Here is a 22,911-nt window from a genome sequence, read left to right on the forward strand (position 1 = left end):
CACTGGCACAAAGAGGCTTAGATACTAGACATCAAACTATAATGGCTTTAGGATGTTTAGGTATTTCTGCTATTTTAATTTTGCTAGTTATTTTAAAAAGTGTAAGTAAATCACTTACCGTACCATATGTTTCTATTTTTCCTAGCCCCAGAACATAATTCAAGTATGTTTTATCACCATATGTTGGTAGCTGAAGAAAAATTCTTAGCAATAACCCCTTTTCTCCCAATACCCTTAAAAGGGTACACACTAAGTGCTTCAGATATGGATAGAGACATGGAGGAAGAGTAAGGGCTCTTGTTCAATTTTACTTATCATTAAGTACTTGAAGTATAACTTGGTTGAAACGGTTTTGTTTGGTGTAAATTTTTAGAGTTGTTAACAAGAACGATAGTATGAAATACATAATGTCAAAATTCCCTCTATTTCTATTCTCTTACTACTATACTACAGATGTTTTCCTAATAGTCTGGTATAGGCAACACTATTTATTACCTGTGCAAGTACACAATGCTGTTCTTCATGTTGTCCTTACCACAAGTAGGTTATATCGCTTTGGAAATGAATAAGATAGATGTGAAAAGTCCGTGTCAGTTTTAAATTGTGTGTGAATATAATGAAATTAAAGACTTCTGTTCTTGTTCTTTTAAAGGCGAGTTTCTTCCCTAATGTGGGAAGTGCGATACATTGAGCATAATACCCGGACATTTAATGAGCCTGGAAGCCCTATTGTAAAATCTGCTAAATTTGTTACTGATCTTCTTCTACATTTTATAAAGTGAGTATTTTGGGTGCTTGATAAGAATTGTCAGCAATATTTTTAAATTTTAACTTGAAATGTAAATAAAAGTTTTATCAATGTACTGTAACATTTTATCATATAACCACAGTTCCATTTAAAATACAAAGCATATATTGTCCACTCAGAGCAATAAACGTTGACTATTGACTAAAGCTAACTATGAAATTAAGACTTAGGAATTTTTAATTTACTCTTTAAAAGTTATATGTTATAGTTATCAAAAATATGAATCCTTGTATAAATTCAGCTATTGGATAATATAACATTAAGCTTTACATAAGTTACCTCTTATAAATTGCATTATTATCTAGTAGCGGTTGAGTTAGAGGTAAAATTGTCTCTTCCTTCTGATTTGAAAGTCTTTCATCCCAACAATATATTCCATGTACTCTAATAGTACTGTCAGTCAAGCATTGTACTGTTAAACACAAGGTTTGGCGTTTAAACTGACCAGCTGCTCCATGGGGAAAAAAAGATAATTTTTCTGCTCCTGTAAAGATGTGCATCCTCAGAAACCCTTAGTGTCAATATGAGTTAAGGGGAATCTACTCAGTAACGCTACATTGCCCCTGCGAGGTTCATGTGGACTAGTTTTTATATGATCTGGCAAGAAAGGGAATTTCAATTTCACTGTTGTGTAAGAAGAGTGATAACTACAACTTATTAAATCAGTAACCCTACCTTGTGGGTTTTATGTAGCTAGACTGAATTTAAAACCAATAAATACCTTATATATTTTGTGTAAAATACTGCTCTGAGTTCATGTTTTTTACATGGATAGTCTTTCATGGGTAGAAAGAGATAACAGTATCTCTTATAATTTAATCGTGAATACTTTAATTGATACAAATCAATGTACATGTAATGAGTTTTTCAGAGTATTAAAAAAATACACCTCCAGTTTCATACTCATCCCTCAGTGTTACCATCTGATCTCGTTTCTGGTGTAAATTGGTGGTCTTTTGGTAAGGAAATTAAGCTTAATATAAGAAAATCACTAAACTAAACAAAATTAAGAAAACTTCATGCTGTTATCATTCCTTAGAGGTCTGCTTTTCAAATGACTTGGGGGCTAAAATTGTTTTTTTTAAGCATCTTTAGTATACATCAAGCACTACCTTCTGAAACTATATAACTTGATTAAATAGCTTATCTTTGAACTAATTTTACAAGGGTGATGTGTGTCTTCTCTTATATTTTCAGAGATAAAATTATGCAGTATAGTAAATCACTTTAGTAAGATTTTAATTGTCCTTTTGGAGCAGGTTGATATAATACTTACAGTACTTACACTATGTAACAGCAAATCTGCCTAGAATTTTTTAGATGTCTATAATTTCTTTAAAACAGCTTTAACTGACAATAGTTTAAGGTGTGAAGCTTTAATTTACTTTTTAAGCTTCTAGGAGATAGAAGTAAATTGAGGCCACACATTCTGTTTCCTGTCTTCATAAGGTAAAGAACAATCGACAGTATAAGAAAGATAAGTAACAGAACCCCCTGGTGGCACTGTGGGCTAAGTCTGGAGACAGCAGTTCAAAATCACTGTACCCCTTCCCTCCATGGGAGAAAGATTTGGCTATTTGTTTCCATAGAGATAGTCCTTAAAAATTCAGGAGCAGTTAGTTCTTCTCTGTCCTATGGGATTCCTATTATTTGGAATTAATGGATGCAGTGCCAGTAAGTTTGGTAATAGATAATGACGTTTTTAAGGACATTTAGATGGGGTTAGGGTGATTTCTAGATTAGGGTGGGGAGTGAGTATAATGGTCTCTAAGAGGCCAGGCTATTTAAGCATTCAGGAGAATGTAGATTAAAAAGAAGGCATTTGATAAGGATTGGTATGAATCAGGAAAGCATTATTGAAGGAAAAATACAGAGTTCGTGAGTGGAAGGTAATGGGGATATGATAAATAAACTGATTCAGTCTGCATTATTGAGGGTTTTAAGTAACTGCGAAGGAACTTTTCATAAGTGAGCAAAGAACTGAAAGTTTTAACATTGAAAATATTTGTAAGCTATACTGGGTACATTACATTTTGACTGTAACGTAATATCAGGAAGAGGCAAAAAGCATAAATATATTGGTTACTTCACTTGAAAAGGTAGTACGGGCTCAGTTATGAACCTTAGAAATGGCCTAATGCCAAGAGTTTCTTCACCCAGAGTAGAATTTTAGGAGCTTGGCCACTGATGGTTTCATTAGAATGGGGAGCGAGTAGGAATGAGAGTAACCCAAGATTCCAGTTACTATGAGAACAGTAAGGGTAAAACACACACAGGCGAGAGGAGAGTGTTATTTTCTGCAGACGACCATTGGATTTTGACAACTATCAGGAGGATACTTGAGAGATGTTAATCGGGCTTTGGAAAGGAGTGCTGGTGGCATAGAAGTGGCTACTAGTCTGCTAATGGCAAAGCCATCAGTTCAAAACCACCAGCCACTCCGCAGGATAAAAGTGAAGCTTTCTAATGCTTTACAGAGTTATACAGTCTCAAAAAACAACGGATAGTCTTACCTTGTTCTGGATTGTTTTGAGTTGGAATTAACTCAGTGGCAATAAGCTTAAGGTTTTTTAGATTAGTTTTTAATAAGACTTGGTAATTTACTTAGAGATAAAGCTACATATAAAGTTTCTTTAAAAGGCAAAAGGATCTAAAGTGTTAAAGAGAAGATGACTAAAGACAAGTTTAAGAGAATAGCTACATTCAAGAATGAAAGGAAGGAATTAGAAATCTGATAAACTTGGACAACAGAGGGGTGTTTTGAATGGATAGTAGTCAACATAATCAAATACAGCACAAGGCAAGGAGCTAACAAGAAAATTGCATTCTGGTTTGGTAAATAGGACATTAACGATCTTGAGCTCCATTTCACTAGAGTATAATAAGTTTTTTTAAATGTCAGAATAGAATAGTGTCATATTTTGTGTGAAGTAGGAACAACAACAAAAAATCCCAAACCCACTGCTATGGAGTTTATTCCAATTCTTGCTTGTATCCTACATCCTACAAGACAGACTAGAACTTCTCCTTAGGGATTCTGGGACTGTTATTCTTTATGGGAGCAAAGAACTTTTCCATCGCCCATGGAACAGCTGGTAGGTTTATACTCCTGGCATTGCAGTTAGCAGCCCAACACTTAAGCTGTGTCACCAGGGTACCTTGAAATAATGCATCTGAATTAAGTGGCTACCCAGGTTATACGTTGTTGAGTGCTATCAAATTGGTTCGCACTCAAACCTACCTTATGTAAGTAATGGAAGAATTTTCTAGGTGCAGTTTTTATGGAAGTAGATCACTTGGTCTTGTTACCCCACAAAGCAGCCAACCTTTTGACTAGCAGATAAGTTTTCAGGCTTATCTGTTTACAAACCAAGGCATAAAGAATAAGAAGAAAACCTATGGATTACAGATTTTAGAGGACAGCTATATACCAGATAGGTGTATTACTGCATTAAGGGAAAGGGGGTGGGGTGGGGGGGTGGCAGGCCGCAGGACAGAAGGAAAAGAATAAATAGTAAGGTGGAAAGAATCAAAATTGAAGCAGTTCAAATTTGGTGTCTTAAATTTTCTCAGAAATGAAGAATTAAGACCATTGTGCCAGTGGTTTTGGAATAGCAGGCCAAAAGGTGGATCAGGTTTAGAATTATAGCTACATAAGCTTGACACTAATTACCTAGGAAATCATAGGAAAACATCTGTTGTTTCACAGTGCAAAATGTTAAGAACCAATTAGCTTCAATAGATTAAATATGTGGGTTAAACTGATAATACAGATCTCTTAGAATTGAGCTTTGCCAAAAAGGCAGTGGTGTAGAATACTAGAATGTAGATGGTCCATGGTATTTTCAGTCGCCTGTGTATGTGAACGATGGACACTGAATTAGGTAGACTGAAGAATTGAAGCATGTGGATTTTGGTGCTGGTGAATATTGGAAGTACTATGGACTCCAAAAGAAAATACAAAGCCAGAATGTCCTTAGGAGCAAGGATGGTGCAACTTTGTCTCACACACTTTGGATATGGTATCCAGTGAAACCAGTCCCCGAGAAAGGACAACATTCTTAGTAGAGGACCAATAAAAGAGGAAGACCTGTGACAAGATGCATGGACACAGTGGCTGCATCACTGGGCTCAAACATAAGAACAATTGTGAGGATGGCCCAGGATCAGGAAGTGTTTTGTTGCACACAGGCTCGTATGAGTCAGAAACCATTCCATAGCACCTAACAAGAACACTGAAGGGAAGGGAGACTTATTTTGTAAATTGCTGATAAATAAATGTAATTACTATGATGCCTAAATAAAATTAAAGCCAAAAGACCCATAACTTGGTGGGCTGATAACACTGAGTACATGTAGCTGATAATATAATTGTTGATACTGTCTTTCATACCATGCTGCGTTTTTAAACGATTTATAAATAACCTGAAGGATTATATGGAGGTTGTTGAAATGGTTGTAAATGGAGGGCTAAGTTAGTGAATTTAAAGAAATTAGAAAAACAAGTATAAATAACAATATAAAGGAATAACAATATGAATGTTTAAAAAAGAAGTTAAGGAATAAAAGATGTGGAACACTCCAAATTGGTTTGGTGGCCTGTATGAAACAAACAAAATCTTACAGACTAGGTGAGAATTGAGGTGGAATAGTGAACAAATCTGGTTAAAGTGAAACCTGGTACTATACATAATGTACTAGAGTCAACTAATGAAAAACCTTCACCTTTAAGTTACTGCTTAGAAAGCTATTTTTTTTAAAGAAAGCTATTTTTTAAATTCTATTACTCTAATCTTAAACTTCTTCCTTATATTTTAGAGATCAAACTTGTTACAATATAATTCCACTCTACAATTCAATGAAGAAAAAAGTCCTGTCTGACTCTGAGGTATTTACTGTTTCCTTAGAATGATTAAATTTATAGGACTACAAATGTATTCCCCAATAAAAGCCATATGGAAGTTAGTTTATTCTAATACTGTAGTTAGCATTAAATTTTGTTCAAATTTTATTAGTTATGACTTAAACAAAATTCATCAAAAAAACATTTTTAAAAGTATAATGAAATAGGAAATGTTTTATGAACCTGATAAATTTTTTCTTCGAAGGAAGAAGAGAAAGATGCTGATGTGCCAGGAACTTCTACTCGCAAAAGAAAGGCAAGTAAAACATTTTTTTTTTTTACTAAATATACTTATATGAATTAAAATACATTTAAAGCCAGAGTAAAGTAATTATTATTCCAAATTGTTTTATATCACAAAATAGATCCTTTTTGAGAAGGTGAGTGTCTTAATTGAATTTTTATTTCACCTAACTCTAAAATGTATTGTTGCTGTTTTGTTAATACATTTGAAAATGTTTATTAAAGGAACATCAACCCAGAAGAAGATTACGTAATAGAGCTCAGTCTTGTGATATTCAAGCGTGGAAGAAACAATGTCAGCAATTGTTAAATCTCATATTTCAATGTGAAGATTCTGAGCCTTTCCGCCAGCCAGTAGATCTCCTAGAATATCCAGTAAGTACTTTAAAAAAAAAATAATGTCTTCGTTTACTAATTTGGTAATACAAGGCAACTAAACCCAATTCAATGATAAAATTGAAAAAGACTTTTGCCTGAACCTTTTAAGACTCCAAATAGTTAGTTTATGATTTTAACCTCTCCTTTTACCTATTGAGTGACTTTGGGCAATTCCTCTATTTTTCTTTGAACATTTTCTTTCTTTCCTTCCTTGCATCAATTCCATGAGTGTGTTATGGTAATTATCTTGGAAATAAGAATGACTACTTTCCCTCCAAGGATTGTAGAGATAAGATGAGATGAAACTATATCTGATGTAAGGTGATATTATTACACATTCCACTCATGGCAGTTTATGGCATTTATGAAATAACAAAATTACACACTTATTTGAGTGTTTATGCTTGCTGCCTTAGAAATCTCAATTTAAAGGTGATTTTTCTCCCATATTTCTAAATAGTTCAGATAGCATTTGTGGTTTCAAATGAATTAAAAATTAAATGTTCTATATAAAAAACACCATGATTCAAAAGTAGTATCCTCTGGGTTGTTGTTGTTTTAACATGAGGGTCCTTAAAAAATGTTGTGGAAATATTCTTCAAATTCCATCTTTCTAGGTGGATTTTGAAACAGCCCCTTGTATGTTTATCTTAAGTTTAAATGAATAGATAAATATAAAATAGCTTTTTTCCTCAAACACCTATAGAATCTTAAAGATTTCTCTTCCCGGTTTAATTCCAGCAATGTTGATATGCTGAGCTAATTCATATCCTCCCAAAAATACCAAGAAGAACTGAGCGTTTAATGCTATAGTGCTCTGGTTTCTAGTTCTTTCTGTATTTGGGACTGGTGGATTTCCCTGTGTTTCTTGTCTAATTTGCTTTTCCTATCAAAAACAAGTTTTACTTTCTTCAGTGCTTATAGATGTCTATATTCTGGATCCTGTTTTTTCTTAAGAGTGAAATAATGTCTTAGTTCTAGAAACACCAGCATTAACACTTTACAGAGATCACTGAAACCTTCAGCCACACTAAGTAATGGTGTTACAAACTAGGACAGTTAAAGAACTGTATCCTCTTGACATGTATATAATAATGCCTTCCATAAGGAAGAAAGTCTCTGCCAGAAACTCTAGGAACAAAGGAATGAAATTTTCTTAGCTTTGCGCACTAGGCATGGTTTTAGATCCAGCTTTATCTTTGCAGTGTAGAAAACCCTCATAGGTACTATCTCTGGGATGGCAAGCAAAATCAAAGTATATAGAGTACCACACACAGCTCTAGAGCATAGCTTGGGAAAAAATCAATCCACAGAGGAATCTATAAGAAGAAAAATAGAAGTCTTAGTGAAGATAACAATGATAAAAAAAATTACAAACCACATGAGGGACTGAGGCATCATTTTTTAAGACATTAGAAAATACAAATGGAAATACATGTATTGTGTTTCATTGAATTTCAGACTTCATCCACTGGAGGTTGACTTGCTTTGGGTACCACCAAGAAAAGGGAAAAATGCTAAGAGTGAGAATTGGTGTGTTTTTGTTGGTTTTTTTTTTTTTTTCATTTTGGCTAAAATAAATGAAGGCCTAAAAATCAAAAAGAGTAAAAGACCTAATTTGAAGGAAAGAAGGCATAAGGAAGTTTTTGTTTTTAAATACAACTTATAAAATAGTAAAAAATCATTAAAGTTTGCTACATCTTTAAGAATTAACTATAAGTTAAGTACACAGCTAAAGTAAGGATAATTAAGTTAGATTATGTTCATGTTTCAATTATGTCAAAATAATCATTTACTTTGACTTAGTCTCCATTAATTTATTCAATAGCATTTATTGAACAGTTACTATGTACTGATAAAGTTTGTACATGTTAAAGTTTAATGGTGTTTTTCTCAAGATGTACATAAAGCCATTTTGGAGCTAGTATAACCCTCCGTTTCCAAAGTAGAACTTTGTAGACAGTATAAAGTGAATATAAGATGGCAGATGTGGAACTCCCAAGACGTGAGTTTTATTTATGCTACTCTGGAGATTAGAGAAGTTGGCAACCCAGAAATACCAAAGATATAGACCAAAAATACTTCTGAAAAAATTGATTCACTCTAGTAAAAAAGACCAGGACGGGACAAACTTTTTAAAATCTCTTAGAATTCTTACTCCATCCAAAAAATCATAGAAAGATTAGCCGCTTCTGTTTTCTACCAGCAAAGGTCAAGTGGAATCTTCCCCTCCCCAAATGTTAGTGAAGACCACATAGGGATAACCCAGATTTTCACCCACACTTGACAGTGATGATGTTCCCAAACACTGTTCAATAGGTCAGGACTCAACCACCGCCACTCAGTACTAAGGCTGCTGCCCAGGTTTTCAATGGAAGCCACAGAGGGAACAGCAACAAGATTCTCCACTGTACCAGCTTGGAGGTCTAATGAAGAGCTGCTCTTTTTCAGCAGTAACAAGAACCTCTTTTTCAACCCTTAAATTACTGTCATTGGAAACAAAGTACAAAAGCTGGACTTTCATAGTCACCTACTATTAATGAGGTAGCACTCCCTTTACCCATTAGCACAGTAGTTCTCAACCTTCTTAATGCCGTGGCCCTCTAATACAGTTCTTCAGGTTGTGGTGACCCCCAACCATAAAATTAGTTTCATTTCTAATTCATAACTGTAGTTTTGCTACTGTTATGAATTGGGCGACCCCTGTGAAAGGGTCGTTCGACCCCCAAAGGGGTCATGACCCACAGGTTGAGAATTGTTGCATGAAAACAAGTGAAGGGACTCGTTAAAACACTTTTTTTTTTAACACAATTACATCCAGAACTGTTTAGGCTTCCATTAAAACTCACTTGTCATACTAATAACTATGAAAATATCTGAGTAAGACAACCAACAGATGCCAATATTGTGAAAACACAGATGTTAGAATTGTCTGACAAAGCTTTTTTCAAGTTGCCTATCCAAAGAGCAATTTTAAATCTACATAATACAAACAAGAAAGTCAGTCTCAACAAATAAACATAAAGAACCAGGGGCCAATGTAAAACTAAAAATATAGAGTAACTGAAATACGGAACTTGGTGAAGAGGGAATTTGTGAATTTGGAGATTAAAGGGATAGAAAAGACCGGATCTGTTAAGTACAGAAGAAGTAGAGAATATGAACCTCTCCTAAGGACATTGGAGCTCTAAGAGAAGTGTCGGTGATATCCTTGTATCAAAACCAGCCAGCAAGTGGGTACAAAAGAAGAGAGCTAGATGTTATCCCTACTGGATATAAATGTAACACTTGTTAACAAAAATCAACAATTCGGTAATAAATAAATTACATACCAGTCAAATAAGACTGGTTCATTATTTGAAAATTGATCGTTGGTACATATCCATTGGTACAGAAAACAAAAGAACTCCCAGTGTTGCCGATTAAACCTGAAAACTGGGAATAGAGGGACATTTCCTCAACTTGACAAGTATAGTAAACCCAACAACATGCCTAAAATGTGTATCAGAATACTTTCCCTCTATGCTCGAGAATGAAGCAAGGATGTCCTTTCTCCAGTGCAGTAAAGCAAGGAGGGAAAAAAAAGTCTTAAGGGTTAGAAAGGAAGAAATGAAACTGTTTGTAAAATATGGCTGCAACCAGTATACAGTTTCCTAGACTTGCTGTTTGAAAGGGTAAATACCTTGAAAAATCTACGATCTGACATGCTTGTTTCTCAAAAAACAAACCCAGCAGACTGAAGTCATGTGTCTCGCTTCCTTATGGCCAGTTATATTTTATCATAATGTTAACTTGGTGCAAAGTTCAGTTATTAAAACTTTGAAAATTATAATTAAATACTCAGGTTATTGAACACTTATCATTTCCCCTATCAAAAGACTATTATATATTGATAATTTTATACTGTTTCTTCTGCTGACTTAAGTCTTAATGATTGCAAAGTTCGCGATTGTAATGAAATTGAGGTTATCAGACTTCAGTTCCTCATAATACAGAGAGAGTATCAAAAACCTTTAGGATTTATAGGTAGCGTGGAGTTTTAAGTTTACATCCAACTTATATATTTGTAGTGATAAAGTTTGTGTCATTACTCTTTTTTAATTCTCCTTTCCTAAATCAGTTCTATGCTTTTAACCCCCGCTATCCCACACACCCTCCATTCCATGGAGGAAAAAAGAACTTCCATGTGAAGGAAAAATACTACATAAATTTCAATAAAGGACAGAAAGATTAAATAGAAGAGGAACATTGATGAGAAAAACAGCTTTAAAATCCTAGAACTTGAATTGATCATAGCTATTGTCTGTCGATTCCCTTGCTGAGCTGTAATGCTGTGTGGTGATAATACTATCTGTTTCCCTCCTTAGGACTACAGAGACATTATTGACACGCCAATGGATTTTGCTACCGTTCGAGAAACTTTAGAGGCTGGGAATTATGAGTCACCCATGGAGTTATGTAAAGATGTCAGACTTATTTTTAGTAATTCCAAAGCATATACACCAAGCAAAAGATCAAGGGTATATGATTACATTATTCTCTCTTTATATGTTAAATGATAATATTAGTAGAAAGTGTGTTATCTAAAATTACTTATAAATTTTAGATCAAAAGAAGCCAAACTTTGTATTATATTCTTAATACTGTCTTCATGTTAAATTGCTCACCCCATTTCTATGCTGGTTCCCCCCCCCCCCAATAATATCAATGTCAGTTTTCATTGTTTATGGAATGTGTACTTTTCATGAACATTACAAGTTTCTTGGCATATGTAATAAGGTCACCTGGTCTTTAAGTCTTCCCATTATTTTCAACAATAGAAAAACATTTATGAGTAATAGCAAAAATTATATATATGCTCACACTGTAGGAGAAAGACGAGGTTATATGTTCCCATAATGATTGGCCGTCTCGGAAACCCTGAAGAGCAGTTCTACTCTATTCTATAGAATCACTGTGCGTCAGTATCAGCACCATGGGTTGGTTGTTTTATATACTCAAACTGAGCTTCAAAAAGTTCGTGGAAAACTTATTTTCCAGAACATTTTGAAGGCTCCTCATCTGTGTGTGCATATATATCATTTTGTTTTAGCCAGACAGAACATCTTAAAGAACCAGTGAATGGAAGTGACATAATGAAAAACCAATACTAGCTACAAGTAGCCATGGAAGACATTTATAACCTTCAGAGAGCGAATATAAACTGTGATAAATTTCAGGAGTAGTTGTATTAGGCATCTGATTCAGAGTAGGGCTGCCTTGAAGCATCTCAAAGCTTAGAAGATTCCTAATCTAAACAATTTAAGTGTAAAATTGCTTTCTGCTTTTTGCAACATTGCTAAATAATATTGTATATTGTTATCTTTACATTGTTGAATGTTTGAGCAGGATTTTGATTTTTTTCCCCCTCAGATTTACAGCATGAGTTTGCGACTATCTGCTTTCTTTGAGGAGCACATTAGTTCAGTTTTATCCGATTATCAATCAGCTCTTCGATTTCATAAAAGAAATAAAATTACCAAAAGGAGGAAGAAAAGAAACAGAAGCAGCTCTGTTTCCAGTAGTGTTGCATCAAGGTACTTGATTTCTTTTAGATAATTATGAACTGATCTGTAACTTTGACATCTAAATTATAGAACTTGGTGTTTTTTAATACTTCCTTTACTATTCCCTATATTGCAGAATGATATATTTGACATGCAAGTTCCTATGATGTGGAGGATTTTTAATCTTTTAACTAAACCTATACTAGTGTAAGTGCTTAATTCAAACTGCTAAATCTATACAGTAAAACAGCATTTTTAGGGTAGTGACGGCATCATGCTTTCTGTCATATAACTGTAGCATTTACAGCAATCCTTCACTAAATATCCACTTCTCAAAGGCTCACAATCATATGAAATCCACTACAAATCTCATATTTTAACATATTTCATAATAGTAAAAATATTGAATCCAACAGTATTTATGAAACTATTGTCTTAAAAAATCATTCACATAGCCTATGTGAATGACTAAACATATTATATTACCTTATTTACAGCCCTGAAAGGAAAAAAAGGATCCTGAAACCTCAGCTAAAGTCAGATATTCCTACCTCTCTGCTCGCTACCCCTACACGGTCAATACCACCAAGACAAAATGCTGCTCAGATAAACGGTAAAGCAGAATCCAGTTCTGTAGTTCGAACCAGAAGTAACCGAGTGGTTGTAGATCCAGTTAACACCGAGCAACCATCTACTTCTTCAGCAGGAAAGAATTTGATTTCAAAAGCAAATACATCTGCAACACCAGGGAAAACAAGTAAGACTCAGATACACCTTTTAAATTGAAGCATTCCTAAGGGCTTTTTATTTGTTTAGTCTTTTTTTGCTTTTGAAATACTTTTAACAAGAAACTAAGTCGAGGTTTACACAGGTCGGTGTTGTTGAATAATGTTTTTAATATGACAGCTCAGATCTAGAATCCCTGAATTTAAATCCTAGTGCCAGGCATGCTAGCAGCATGACAAAACCTGTCTCCTAATCTTTAAGTGACTAGGTATCTTCTAAATGGGTTGAACTATTTAAGGAGTTTTTAGTTTTATATACCATTTTCTGTGAAAGTCCATTTCCTAAAGTAGCTGTAAGCATTCCCCCAGAATGTTATCAACTCACCTAATTTAAGCAGGAAAAATATTTAGAAAGTTAAGATTGCTTCTAACTTAATGTTCAAAAATAGTTGTTTTTAAAACGTTGTATATGTGTGTATTTTAGTACTAGAGAATTCCATGAAACATTCCAAAATCTTGAATACAAATTCAAGTCCCGCTCCATCCAGTTGTCATGGCACTAAGATTAATTCTGCAAAAGAAAACATGGAAAAGGAGAAGCCAGCCAAGCGTAAAATGAAGTCTTCTGTACTCTCAAAGGCATCTGCTCTTTCAAAGTCATCAGCTGTCAATGATCAAGGTAAGGTGTAACTGCTGTCTTTCAAATACCGTAGAACCACCGCCATCAAGTTGATCCCCATGCATCCGTACCCAATGAGATAGCCTTATCTTTCTCCAGAGGAGCAGCTTGCGGTTTTAAACCACCTTACAGTTAGCTACCCAGCGCTTACGTGCGAGCACCACCAGGACTCCTGAAATAGAGCCCTCTTCACAAGCTACTTTTGCTGGAGTTGTAGTGGGTATTCTCATTTGCTTTTTACAAAACCTTTTTACAAAACCTAAATATTATTTTGGTCTTTTGTCCTGAATTCTCTAAAAACACTTAGTTGCACTAGAACTATTCATATGGTTCTAGCATTATAAGGGAAAGCTCAGTAGCTAATTTTGTTCATAATTTTTTACTTAGAAGCATCTAAGTGTGAGTACAGAATTATGATAAACAGCTATTAACTTAACAAAAATTACAGTACTACACCTAAATTAACAGTGCGGTGTACGAGAGATCTGCCCAAAGGAAATACAATGCAAGCCACATATGCAATGTCAAGTTTCCTAGGAGCCCTAATGAAAAACATTTTAATATATTTCATTAAACCAATTATATACCAAAATTATCATCTTATCATGGTAGTGTTTTAAATGCACTGCTTTAGTGTTTTAGTTAGATTTTCATTTAATATTCTCTCTCATATACCTAACTGCATTAGTTTGTAACCTTTTTACATTATATATTGCTTTGTTAATGTTAGTCTTTTCCCCAGAAAAATGTACACATATGTATAAGCCACACAAATTTTAGATAACATCAAGGGTTCCACTGAGTGCTTGAAGCCCCTATAGTGGGTACGTTTACTTGATAGTTAGACCCTACTCCCATAAACAGTCTTGGAAACCCACAGGGACAGTTCTACTCTGTTCTATAGGGTCAACTCATTGGCAGTGAAGGTAGTTGGTTTTGGGTTTTGGAAGTCAGTCTATGTAAAACAAAAAGATTTTAAGGCACTTTGAATGTGATGATTTTGTAGGCAATACTTAACTGTTTTAAGAGCCCTAGTAGACTAGTGGTTACAAATCAGGCTGGTAACCATAAGGTTGGGCCGTTCGAAAACAAATGCTCCATGGAATGTTAGAGTTATTCTAAAAAACTCCCAGGTTCTATACTGCCCTATAGGATTGCTGTGAGTTAACATTGACTTGATGACAGTGGTTTTGTTTTGTTTTGGGAGGAGGGGATGTTTGTTTTACACACATCGTATGGTTAAACCACTATTTTGTACTGTGAGAATAAGGTGAGGGTGTGGCTTTCTCAGATAATACTTCATTTTCATGAGTTTCTTGAACATTGTTTATAATTTAAAGCCCGGACCCATTATGTAGTCTCCTTACAGCAATTTCCATTTATTGTGGAATTTTAGTTAATGATGGTGACACACATTTTGATTGCTGTCTGAAATCAGTATACCTTTTGATTATTATTATCATTTTTCATGGGGATAGGGCTATTTTTAAAAAAAAACTGTTAAAAAATTTTTTGGATGATACAAAAATGTAGTGCTTGACCAAAATAAGTTTACTTTACTCTTATAGATAGGATAGGTGACAACTGTCAGACCAGTGATAGGTTTTACAAAGAAAAATTATTATGGCAGAAATATTCTCAAACCTCTTGCTTAGGATGATGGAGGGAGTGGAGTTCCTTTGTATTTTGAGAATTCCAGAAAAATACTTAGATAATAAATTCTTTTTGTCAAGAGATTCTTGTATTTTTTGGTGTTTGCCCCCCCCCTTTTTTTTTTCTTTAGTCATAGATAAGTATTCAGATGATAAATACCTACTCAAATTTAAAGATCGTAAGTTTTAAATTAATATATCTTCCCATAATTGAGTTGATTGGGGGTAGAAATAGAGAGAAACTGTTGAATGAGGTAAACAACAAAGTGCCTTATACTTTTTGAGCTGTAGAAAGGTAGTGGGGTCGTGTTTTGAATAATTTTTTTAAATGCTCACACATAGAATGTTTAGTAAAAGCAGTAGGAATAGGAAACTTTAATTCTACTGCTGTCATCTGTTTATAGTATTAACTTAGGTTATTTGTTCTCGGCCTCATTTCCCCCACATGGTAAATGATTCTTGGATGATTTCAGTAAGGTTATTTAGCTTTGAGTTTTAATTAGGAAGCAAATGAAACCATTAAACTGTTGGTGTTTTATAGGTATTTTTTGTAAAATGATTAAAATTATGTCACTACTAAAACCTTTTCAGTGATTAGATTTGAGGGGAAAACTAAAATCAATTCCATAAGTTAAACTGTTCTATTGTGTTCTATTTTAGCAGATTGTAAGAACAATGCTCTCATACCAGCAAGTATTCAAGTCAATGGTCATGGAGGGCAGCCCTCAAAACTTGTGAAGAGGGGACCTGGAAGGAAACCTAAGGTAGAAGTTAATACCATCAACAGTGGTGGTGAAGTTATACACAAGAAAAGGGGTAGGAAGCCCAAAAAGCTTCAGTATGCAAAGCCCGAGAACTCACAGCAAAATAATGTGCATCCCGTCAGAGATGAAGTAGTTCCTTCTTCAACATGCAATTTCCTTTCTGAAACTAATACTATTAAGGAGGATATGTTACAAAAAAGGAGTCGTGGAGGCAGAAAACCCAAACGGAAGATAAAGGCACAAAAACTAGACTCAGATCTCATTGTTCCTCCACGTGTTAAAATGTTAAGGAGAAGTAACCGAAAAAAGACAGATGACCCAATGGAAGAGGAGGAAGAATTTGAAGAACTTAAAGGCTCTGAATCTGAACCACACATGAGAACTAGAAACCAAGGTCGAAGGACAGCTTTCTATAATGAGGATGACTCCGAGGAGGAGCAGAGGCAGCTGCTGTTTGAAGACACCTCTTTGACTTTTGGAACTTCTAGTAGAGGACGAGTCCGGAAGTTGACTGAAAAAGCAAAAGCTAATTTAATTGGTTGGTAGTTTGTAACAAAATATTTTATTTCAAATCTATAAAGCAGGTACAGTTAAGGAATAAGTAGAAGTAAGGCTTCTGCTTCCTTGCTGCTATGGTGGATTAAGGAATGTTAGGGTTTGATTTGCAAAAAAACAAACTTACAAGACACTTCACTTCTTTAAATGAATATATATATAAATATATACATATATATTTTAAATGTTTGCTATTTATTGCCCTTAGATAGGTTATGCATTTCAACATTTTGTTCACTGTTTGGGAAAAAAATTGAGAACCTATAATGAATTCCTGATTTATTTATGGAAAAGACAGTTCTGCTACACTCATATTCCTAGTGATGAAAGCATTTCATCTTAAAAGTGAATGTTTATTTTTGAGCAAGCAAGGTACATTTCTGTTGATACAGAAGTTGTGCCCCTAGAAAGACAGATGTTACAGAGTAGCAGTAAATAAGAAATGTGTCCCCAGCAAAATTTTAAATTCCCAACATTTGATACCCTAAAAAGTGTAATTTTACTTATAGAATCTCTAGAGGAGGCTTTTGCTTTATTCCATTTCTGCCAAACTTAAAAGAAAATGTACTGATGAAAAGGAAACATATCCACATTGGAAATCATTTGACTGTCTAATTTTTCAGACCTTGATTCTTATATCGATCACTCAATCTCTGTTTACTGTGCCAAAGACTGAGAATCAGTGCAGTGGAAAGCCTGTTTTTGACTGTCAGGACAACATAAAATTTTCAGTATGGAAAAGGCTATATATTATTCTACAGAGCAACTTATTAAAAGAGTTATGCTGAGATGTATCTTTTTTGGTACGAATAGTGAAAGATAATGCACTGGTGGGTCCTTTGACAGAGATGTTATAGAGAAAATGTTTAAGTGGTTAAAGGATTCAAGGAAAATACAGGAAAAAGGTATGGGATTTGATGTTTACCTATCAATTTGGATTAATGTCATTTCTAAATTTTTGTCAGCTATAAGTTAAAATGAATTTCGAAGAAACATGTCTGTGTGTATATATTGATAAATGGGTATAATTAAATATATATACAAACACATACTTATATACTATTACCCAGGTATAAATTCTTTTTTCAGGATTTTTTAGATAGTGCTAGAATAAAAATAATTTTAAAATGTCATACTTTATAGTTTAATTTTAAGGGGAAGATTGGTTATTTTCCATTATAAAAGGTTAAAATAGGCCAAATCACTTTTTATGCAATCATGTTTTATACAGTGGTCTCATTGCACATTGTGTTTTTTCTGCACTTTTTACCGTATCCTTATCACGCTGGTATGTCAATATACACCCTAAAGAAAAATTCCATTTAATGATTGTGCCTTGTATTCTATTTTTTTTTCATCATTAGTAAAATTAAGTTGTCTATTGTAAATGATAACTATATGACTTAGGAGAATGTATTGCTATATGTACTGCCCTGGAAAAGGAAAGCAGTTATTTATTTGTTTATGGTACATTTAGTTGTTTTATACCTTAAAAACCAACATAAATACCACTTCTATTGTTTAAAATTTTCCATTTTTTAAAGGTATAAAGAATGTAGTATTTTCGGAAGACTGGTATGGTACAAAAATGTAACCAAAATTTTCAGATACTACATTTTCAAAAGTGAGGATGGGAAATTATGTATCAGCATGACCACCATATAGAAAAATAAAGACTAACATTGAACCCTGGCAAACTACATTACATAATTATTTCTTATTATGGCAAGGATAAATATATTCGGTGTCATTTAATTGTCTTAAAGAAGAATGGAAAGGGATCATTTGGGCTTTTTAGATCATTTGTAACCAAATTTGTACAGAAATCCTCCTGTGAAATTAAGTAAATTATTTTCCAGGGTTGAATGGATTGCTGTGATCTTTACGGTTGAAAATATAATTCAAAGTTTTCAGGGGTTTTGTTTTTCCTTTTTGTATATTTATTTTTTTCTAACAAGTTATTTAACTACAGTTAAAACTCAGTAGCTAAACTCTTTATAATGCAGAAATGGATGGCCTGGTTGTATAGTAGAATGAGTCAATTACACCACTGAAAATAATAGTATGTATGTTTGAAATTTAAGTCACTTAGTCTTTTGAGGGCAATCTACGTATTTGAAATAGAAAATTTCCTGATGTTATCTGCATTGCACTAGAGAAATTAAGACTATTAAATCCATTTTTATTAAAAATTATTACTTTAAGCTGTGCACAGAGAAAGGAAAAGCATACAGTGGTTGAGTAATGTACCTCTAATGCGGTATATGTATTCTAACTCTTGAGCAAAGAAAAGAAGATTTAACATCTTCCTGCAACAAGTAAATGTATTATTCCTGTTCTCAAGACACTAAGTTTTACCTTATTTGAATATTATTAGATACTGGTTTCTTAAAGCAAAAATGACATGGATCACATTCTTTGTAATTGAAATACTTGATGTATTAATGCTTTACGAGACATATTTGAGTCTATATTTTTATAACTCAAATCCTATACATTGCAAAAGTTGACTTAGGAATTGAAGGCTTCACCATAATCATTGTTTTGCTGTACCACTTAAAAACAATGCACTTCTCTAAGACAGAAACACCATGTGTGTATTGTCTATAGACCAAAAGGAAGAAAATGTTGGCAGTAGTCCTAGATAAACAGACCAAAATCTCAATTTATTGAAATTTTGAGAAATAGAACTTCTTACATGAAAGAAAACTATAAATCCGCCTTTATATTATCCACCTTACCCTCCTTCCAGCCCCCCAGTTTCAAGTCCCAAATGATTCTTGGAAGTTCTCCATACAGATTATAAATATTAAAAATTAATTATCTGACTGCTCAGTCTCTCTATAGTCCAAAAACCCTGGACTATTTGTAGTAAGATTTTTATCCCAAGACATTGTGGTGTTGGGGTATTTTTGCATATATTTGTGAACTAAAGATTTTTCACCTCGTTTTCATTGCCATGCTTCACGGTTTAACGACTGTTTAGTGACACTATAACAGACTCCTTTCTGTAACTAGAGAGTAGAACATTTGGGTCTTGGTAAGGTCAATCAGACTTAGAAACCAGTTACGTTAGAATCACTGATTGAAGGAGGTCGTCTCTGCAGTGTGTATACGGTCTTCTGTGCCGTTCGGAGCAGTGTTTACATGTTTTGAAAATTTTATTTGTAGGTTTAACAGCATTTTAACTTTAATTCTGACACACACACACCCCTAATCCCTCTCCAATCTCACTAGGAAGCTATTTCAAGTTTTCAGCTTATCTGATGAAAACAAATTTAATTTTTTTATCTGAACTTTAAGTTGAAAGGACCAAGATACTTGAGTAACTGAAGTGTTACAGAAATTATATTATTGAAAATCATAAGGAATGTACTTTTATATTCAGTGAATTTATACCTAGAAAGTATTCCTAACATAACAGGGTGAGCAGTGAATTTGGCTATATTAGGTGAGCATTTATTTCTCTTAAGATTGGAAAAAGATATTTTCTCTGTTTTCCTCCTTAGACTCCCCTCCCGCCTGTCACATTTCCAAGCATTTTAAACTCAAGTTACCAAGTTTGCTAAGAACACTCCCACCCCCCTCAACTACTCCTAGCCAAAAACTACCAGTGAAAAATCAGACTCTAAGAAGAGGTCAGATTGAGTCAGAAGATTTTAAAAACCACATTGTCACTTCAGAGATTAACCTTGTACACACTTTGTAAAGCAGCAAATAGAAAATATTTTGACCTATGAATACTTGTTTTTAGTTTTGATAGCTCTGTGTTGAAATACTCTGTAAATGCAGATAAGATCATCAGGAAATTAACCTTATATGGCACAAACCAAATACACAGTAGTGGATGGTTGAGTTTCTCCATTTAAGAAACTTAAGAGGAAAAGGTTCAAGATGGTATTTATGTACATGCATATAAAGGCATGCATACATGCTGGTTAAGGTTGTGGGTGTTGATTTATCACAATGATAAACTTTAAAATTATACAAAAGTTACATTTTTGGACCATATTAAAACTACAAGACAGGAATATAACTAAAGATCTTTTTAGACTACTTAAGTCCTGTCACGTAATATTTAGACATGTGTAGAATGTAGTTCACTTTTTAAAAAGTAACTGACCTAGAGGGTTAATACTGAAACTGACACATTTTCAAATTAAAATTATGCTTATTTTGTACAGAAAATGATGTTACAACGCAAGCAAATCTGTTGTATGTAATAAGTAACAGAGTTTAAAAGCAAATTAATTATTTAGCTTTATTGAAGTTTTTTTTTTCACTTCCAGAAACCTGGAGTTTCATGTTATAAATGGCAGTCTCACACCAAGGTAGCAGTGCCCCTTCTTTTTGTACATATTGATCGGACCTTTCTTTACTGTAATGTGGACACTTTCTATGTTAGTTTTTGATGCATAATTCTTTGAATCCTTTTATACAAAATAGAATGTATGTGTAAGAACTGTCCCCTCAATGTAGTAACTACAAACTTATTTTTAAATAAATAGAAAACTTGTTTTTCTAAGCTGCTTTGTTAGAGCCTCGTGATTTCTTTTCTTTTGGGGGTTTGGTTTTTGTGGAAGCGCTCCTTAGATAATTTTAACAAGCACTTCACACTAAAAAACCTAAACACGAAGTAGTGCTTAACTATTGGCCTAGCAGTTCAAAATCATCCTAGGATGCTGTGCAAGTGAAGCCCTCGTCGACTTCAAAAAAGTAGCAGCCTTGAAAATCCTGTGGAGGGCAGTTCTTAGCACATGGGGTCCTCAAGAATGGAAATCTGGCTGGTAAAGTAATTTGCATTTATGTGTTCACTTAATCATTTTATTGGGGGCTCATACAACTCATCACAAACCATACCTTCAAAGAATACCAATTTAGTGTAAATAATATGAATAGGTTGAAGCAATCATGTAAATCTGTGTGAAAGAAATTACTAAATTGAGGAAAGGAAAACATCCCTTAGCTTTTTCCTTCTAAAAGGATGCTTGTACTAAATGCCACAAAAAGTCCAGGGACAGACAGACCGCTTCACGGGTGAACCCTACTAAACATTCAAGGATTAGCTGACACCAAGTCTCCCCAAATGATTGCAGAGGAGAGAAAGAGATAGGAAACTTCCGAATTCATTTTATGAAGCAAGTATAACCTTGAACTCTCAAACCCACTTGAAGATAATTGGACAGTCCCTCGTGGAAGTGTTAAGTCCAGAATGCAGGATAGTACTGGATGGAATCCACAACTACCCTCTAGTTCTTTACTATTTCCTCCCCTCCCTATTGGTTCTTGTCATACACCTCATGAACCTAGGTAAACATGAGTATGCTTGTGTGAATAATTAAGATCATATGATACATGAAAGATAACCCTTCAGAAACAGTAATAGGAGTAATGATTCCCTGAGAAGAAATGGTAGAAGAGGGGGAGCTGATGACTATAACCCCACAAGAGGGGAAGAAATTACAGAATTTTAGGTGACATACATAATTTTTTAAGTGGTCCTTGTGGGGAGGGGAAGGAAGGGGTAAAGGGGAACTGATAGCAAAGAGTTCAAGAAGAATGAAAACATTTAGAAACTGATGAAAACAATTGTGAAGTATGTTGATCTAATTGAATTACGAATTGTTAAAAGCTCACAAAACAAATAAAATTGAACTATATATATGTGTATATATAATACACACACGTAAATGAGAGGAGGTACCCAAAACTGGAAAAAAATACTTTCAAATCTATGTATTTAAACTTTTTACAAAGCTTATTGTCAAAATACTCTGTTATAATTTGTCAAATCTACAATTCTATTCTTGGAAACATTTTGCAAACTCAACTGTTTGGTTGGCAGTTTTTTTTCCTTCACCTGTCATCAAATCTCTGTCCTCCTGTCCCTGTTCATTTGCAGAAACAAAAGAGGACGGTACATGGGGCAAGAGAGGCATGCTGTTTTGCCCAAAATTGGCACACACATAGTTTCACGAGCAGGTACATTGTTGGGGCAAAACCAGTCCATCTGCCACAAATCAGGCCTTTTTTGTCACGTTATGCAATCATTTCAATACCTCTAAATAAAAAGCTTGATTAACAGTCTGACCTGGTAGAACAAACTCCATATGTAATACAAGTCAACATTTTTGTCCATTGGGAAATTGATGGATGTCCATAATGAGGTTTGTCCTCAATCATATTTCACTTTTATTAAATCATTTTACTGGGAACTCATACAACTCTTGTCACAATCCATACAGACAACCATTGTGGTAAGCACATTTGTACATTTGTTGCCATCATTCTCAAACATTTGCTTTCTACTTGAGCCTTTGATACCAGCTCATTTTACCCCCTCCCTCATGAACCCTTGATAATTTATAAATTGTTTTCTCATATCTTACACTGTGACGTCTCCCTTCACCCACTTTTCTGTTGTCCATCCTCCAGGGAGGTTATATGTAGATTCTTGTAATCGGGTGCCCCTTTCTATCCCACCTTCCCTCCACCCTCCCTGTATTTACACTCACCACTGGTCCTGAAGGAATTACCTGTCCTGAATTCCCTGTGTTTCCAGTTCTTATCTGAATCAGTGTCTCTGGTCTAGTCAGATTTGTAAGATAGAATTGGGATCATTATAGTCAGGGAGAAGCATTTAAGAACTGGAGGAAAG

General features: G+C 34.3%; 1 protein-coding gene across 4 annotated transcripts in view; it reads left to right on the forward strand.

Moving 5' to 3' along the window:
- Nucleotides 1-20,778, forward strand: part of PHIP (PHIP subunit of CUL4-Ring ligase complex) — a 121,135-nt gene extending 100,357 nt beyond the window's left edge. For 3 of the 4 annotated variants that reach the window (XM_075554862.1, XM_075554860.1, XM_075554863.1), the window contains 9 exons: nucleotides 653-778; nucleotides 5,627-5,696; nucleotides 5,917-5,967; nucleotides 6,180-6,329; nucleotides 10,700-10,852; nucleotides 11,745-11,908; nucleotides 12,376-12,635; nucleotides 13,088-13,282; nucleotides 15,595-20,778. In XM_075554862.1, the coding sequence (XP_075410977.1) occupies nucleotides 653-778; nucleotides 5,627-5,696; nucleotides 5,917-5,967; nucleotides 6,180-6,329; nucleotides 10,700-10,852; nucleotides 11,745-11,908; nucleotides 12,376-12,635; nucleotides 13,088-13,282; nucleotides 15,595-16,244 (1,819 nt within the window). In that variant the 3' untranslated portion in view covers nucleotides 16,245-20,778. The remainder of the gene's footprint in view (nucleotides 1-652; nucleotides 779-5,626; nucleotides 5,697-5,916; nucleotides 5,968-6,179; nucleotides 6,330-10,699; nucleotides 10,853-11,744; nucleotides 11,909-12,375; nucleotides 12,636-13,087; nucleotides 13,283-15,594) is intronic. The other variant, XM_075554861.1, reaches the window with a different exon arrangement.
- The last annotated feature ends 2,133 nt before the right edge of the window (nucleotides 20,779-22,911 follow it).

This window comes from Tenrec ecaudatus, chromosome 7 (genome assembly GCF_050624435.1).
Source record: "Tenrec ecaudatus isolate mTenEca1 chromosome 7, mTenEca1.hap1, whole genome shotgun sequence".
Lineage (NCBI taxonomy): Eukaryota > Metazoa > Chordata > Mammalia > Afrosoricida > Tenrecidae > Tenrec > Tenrec ecaudatus.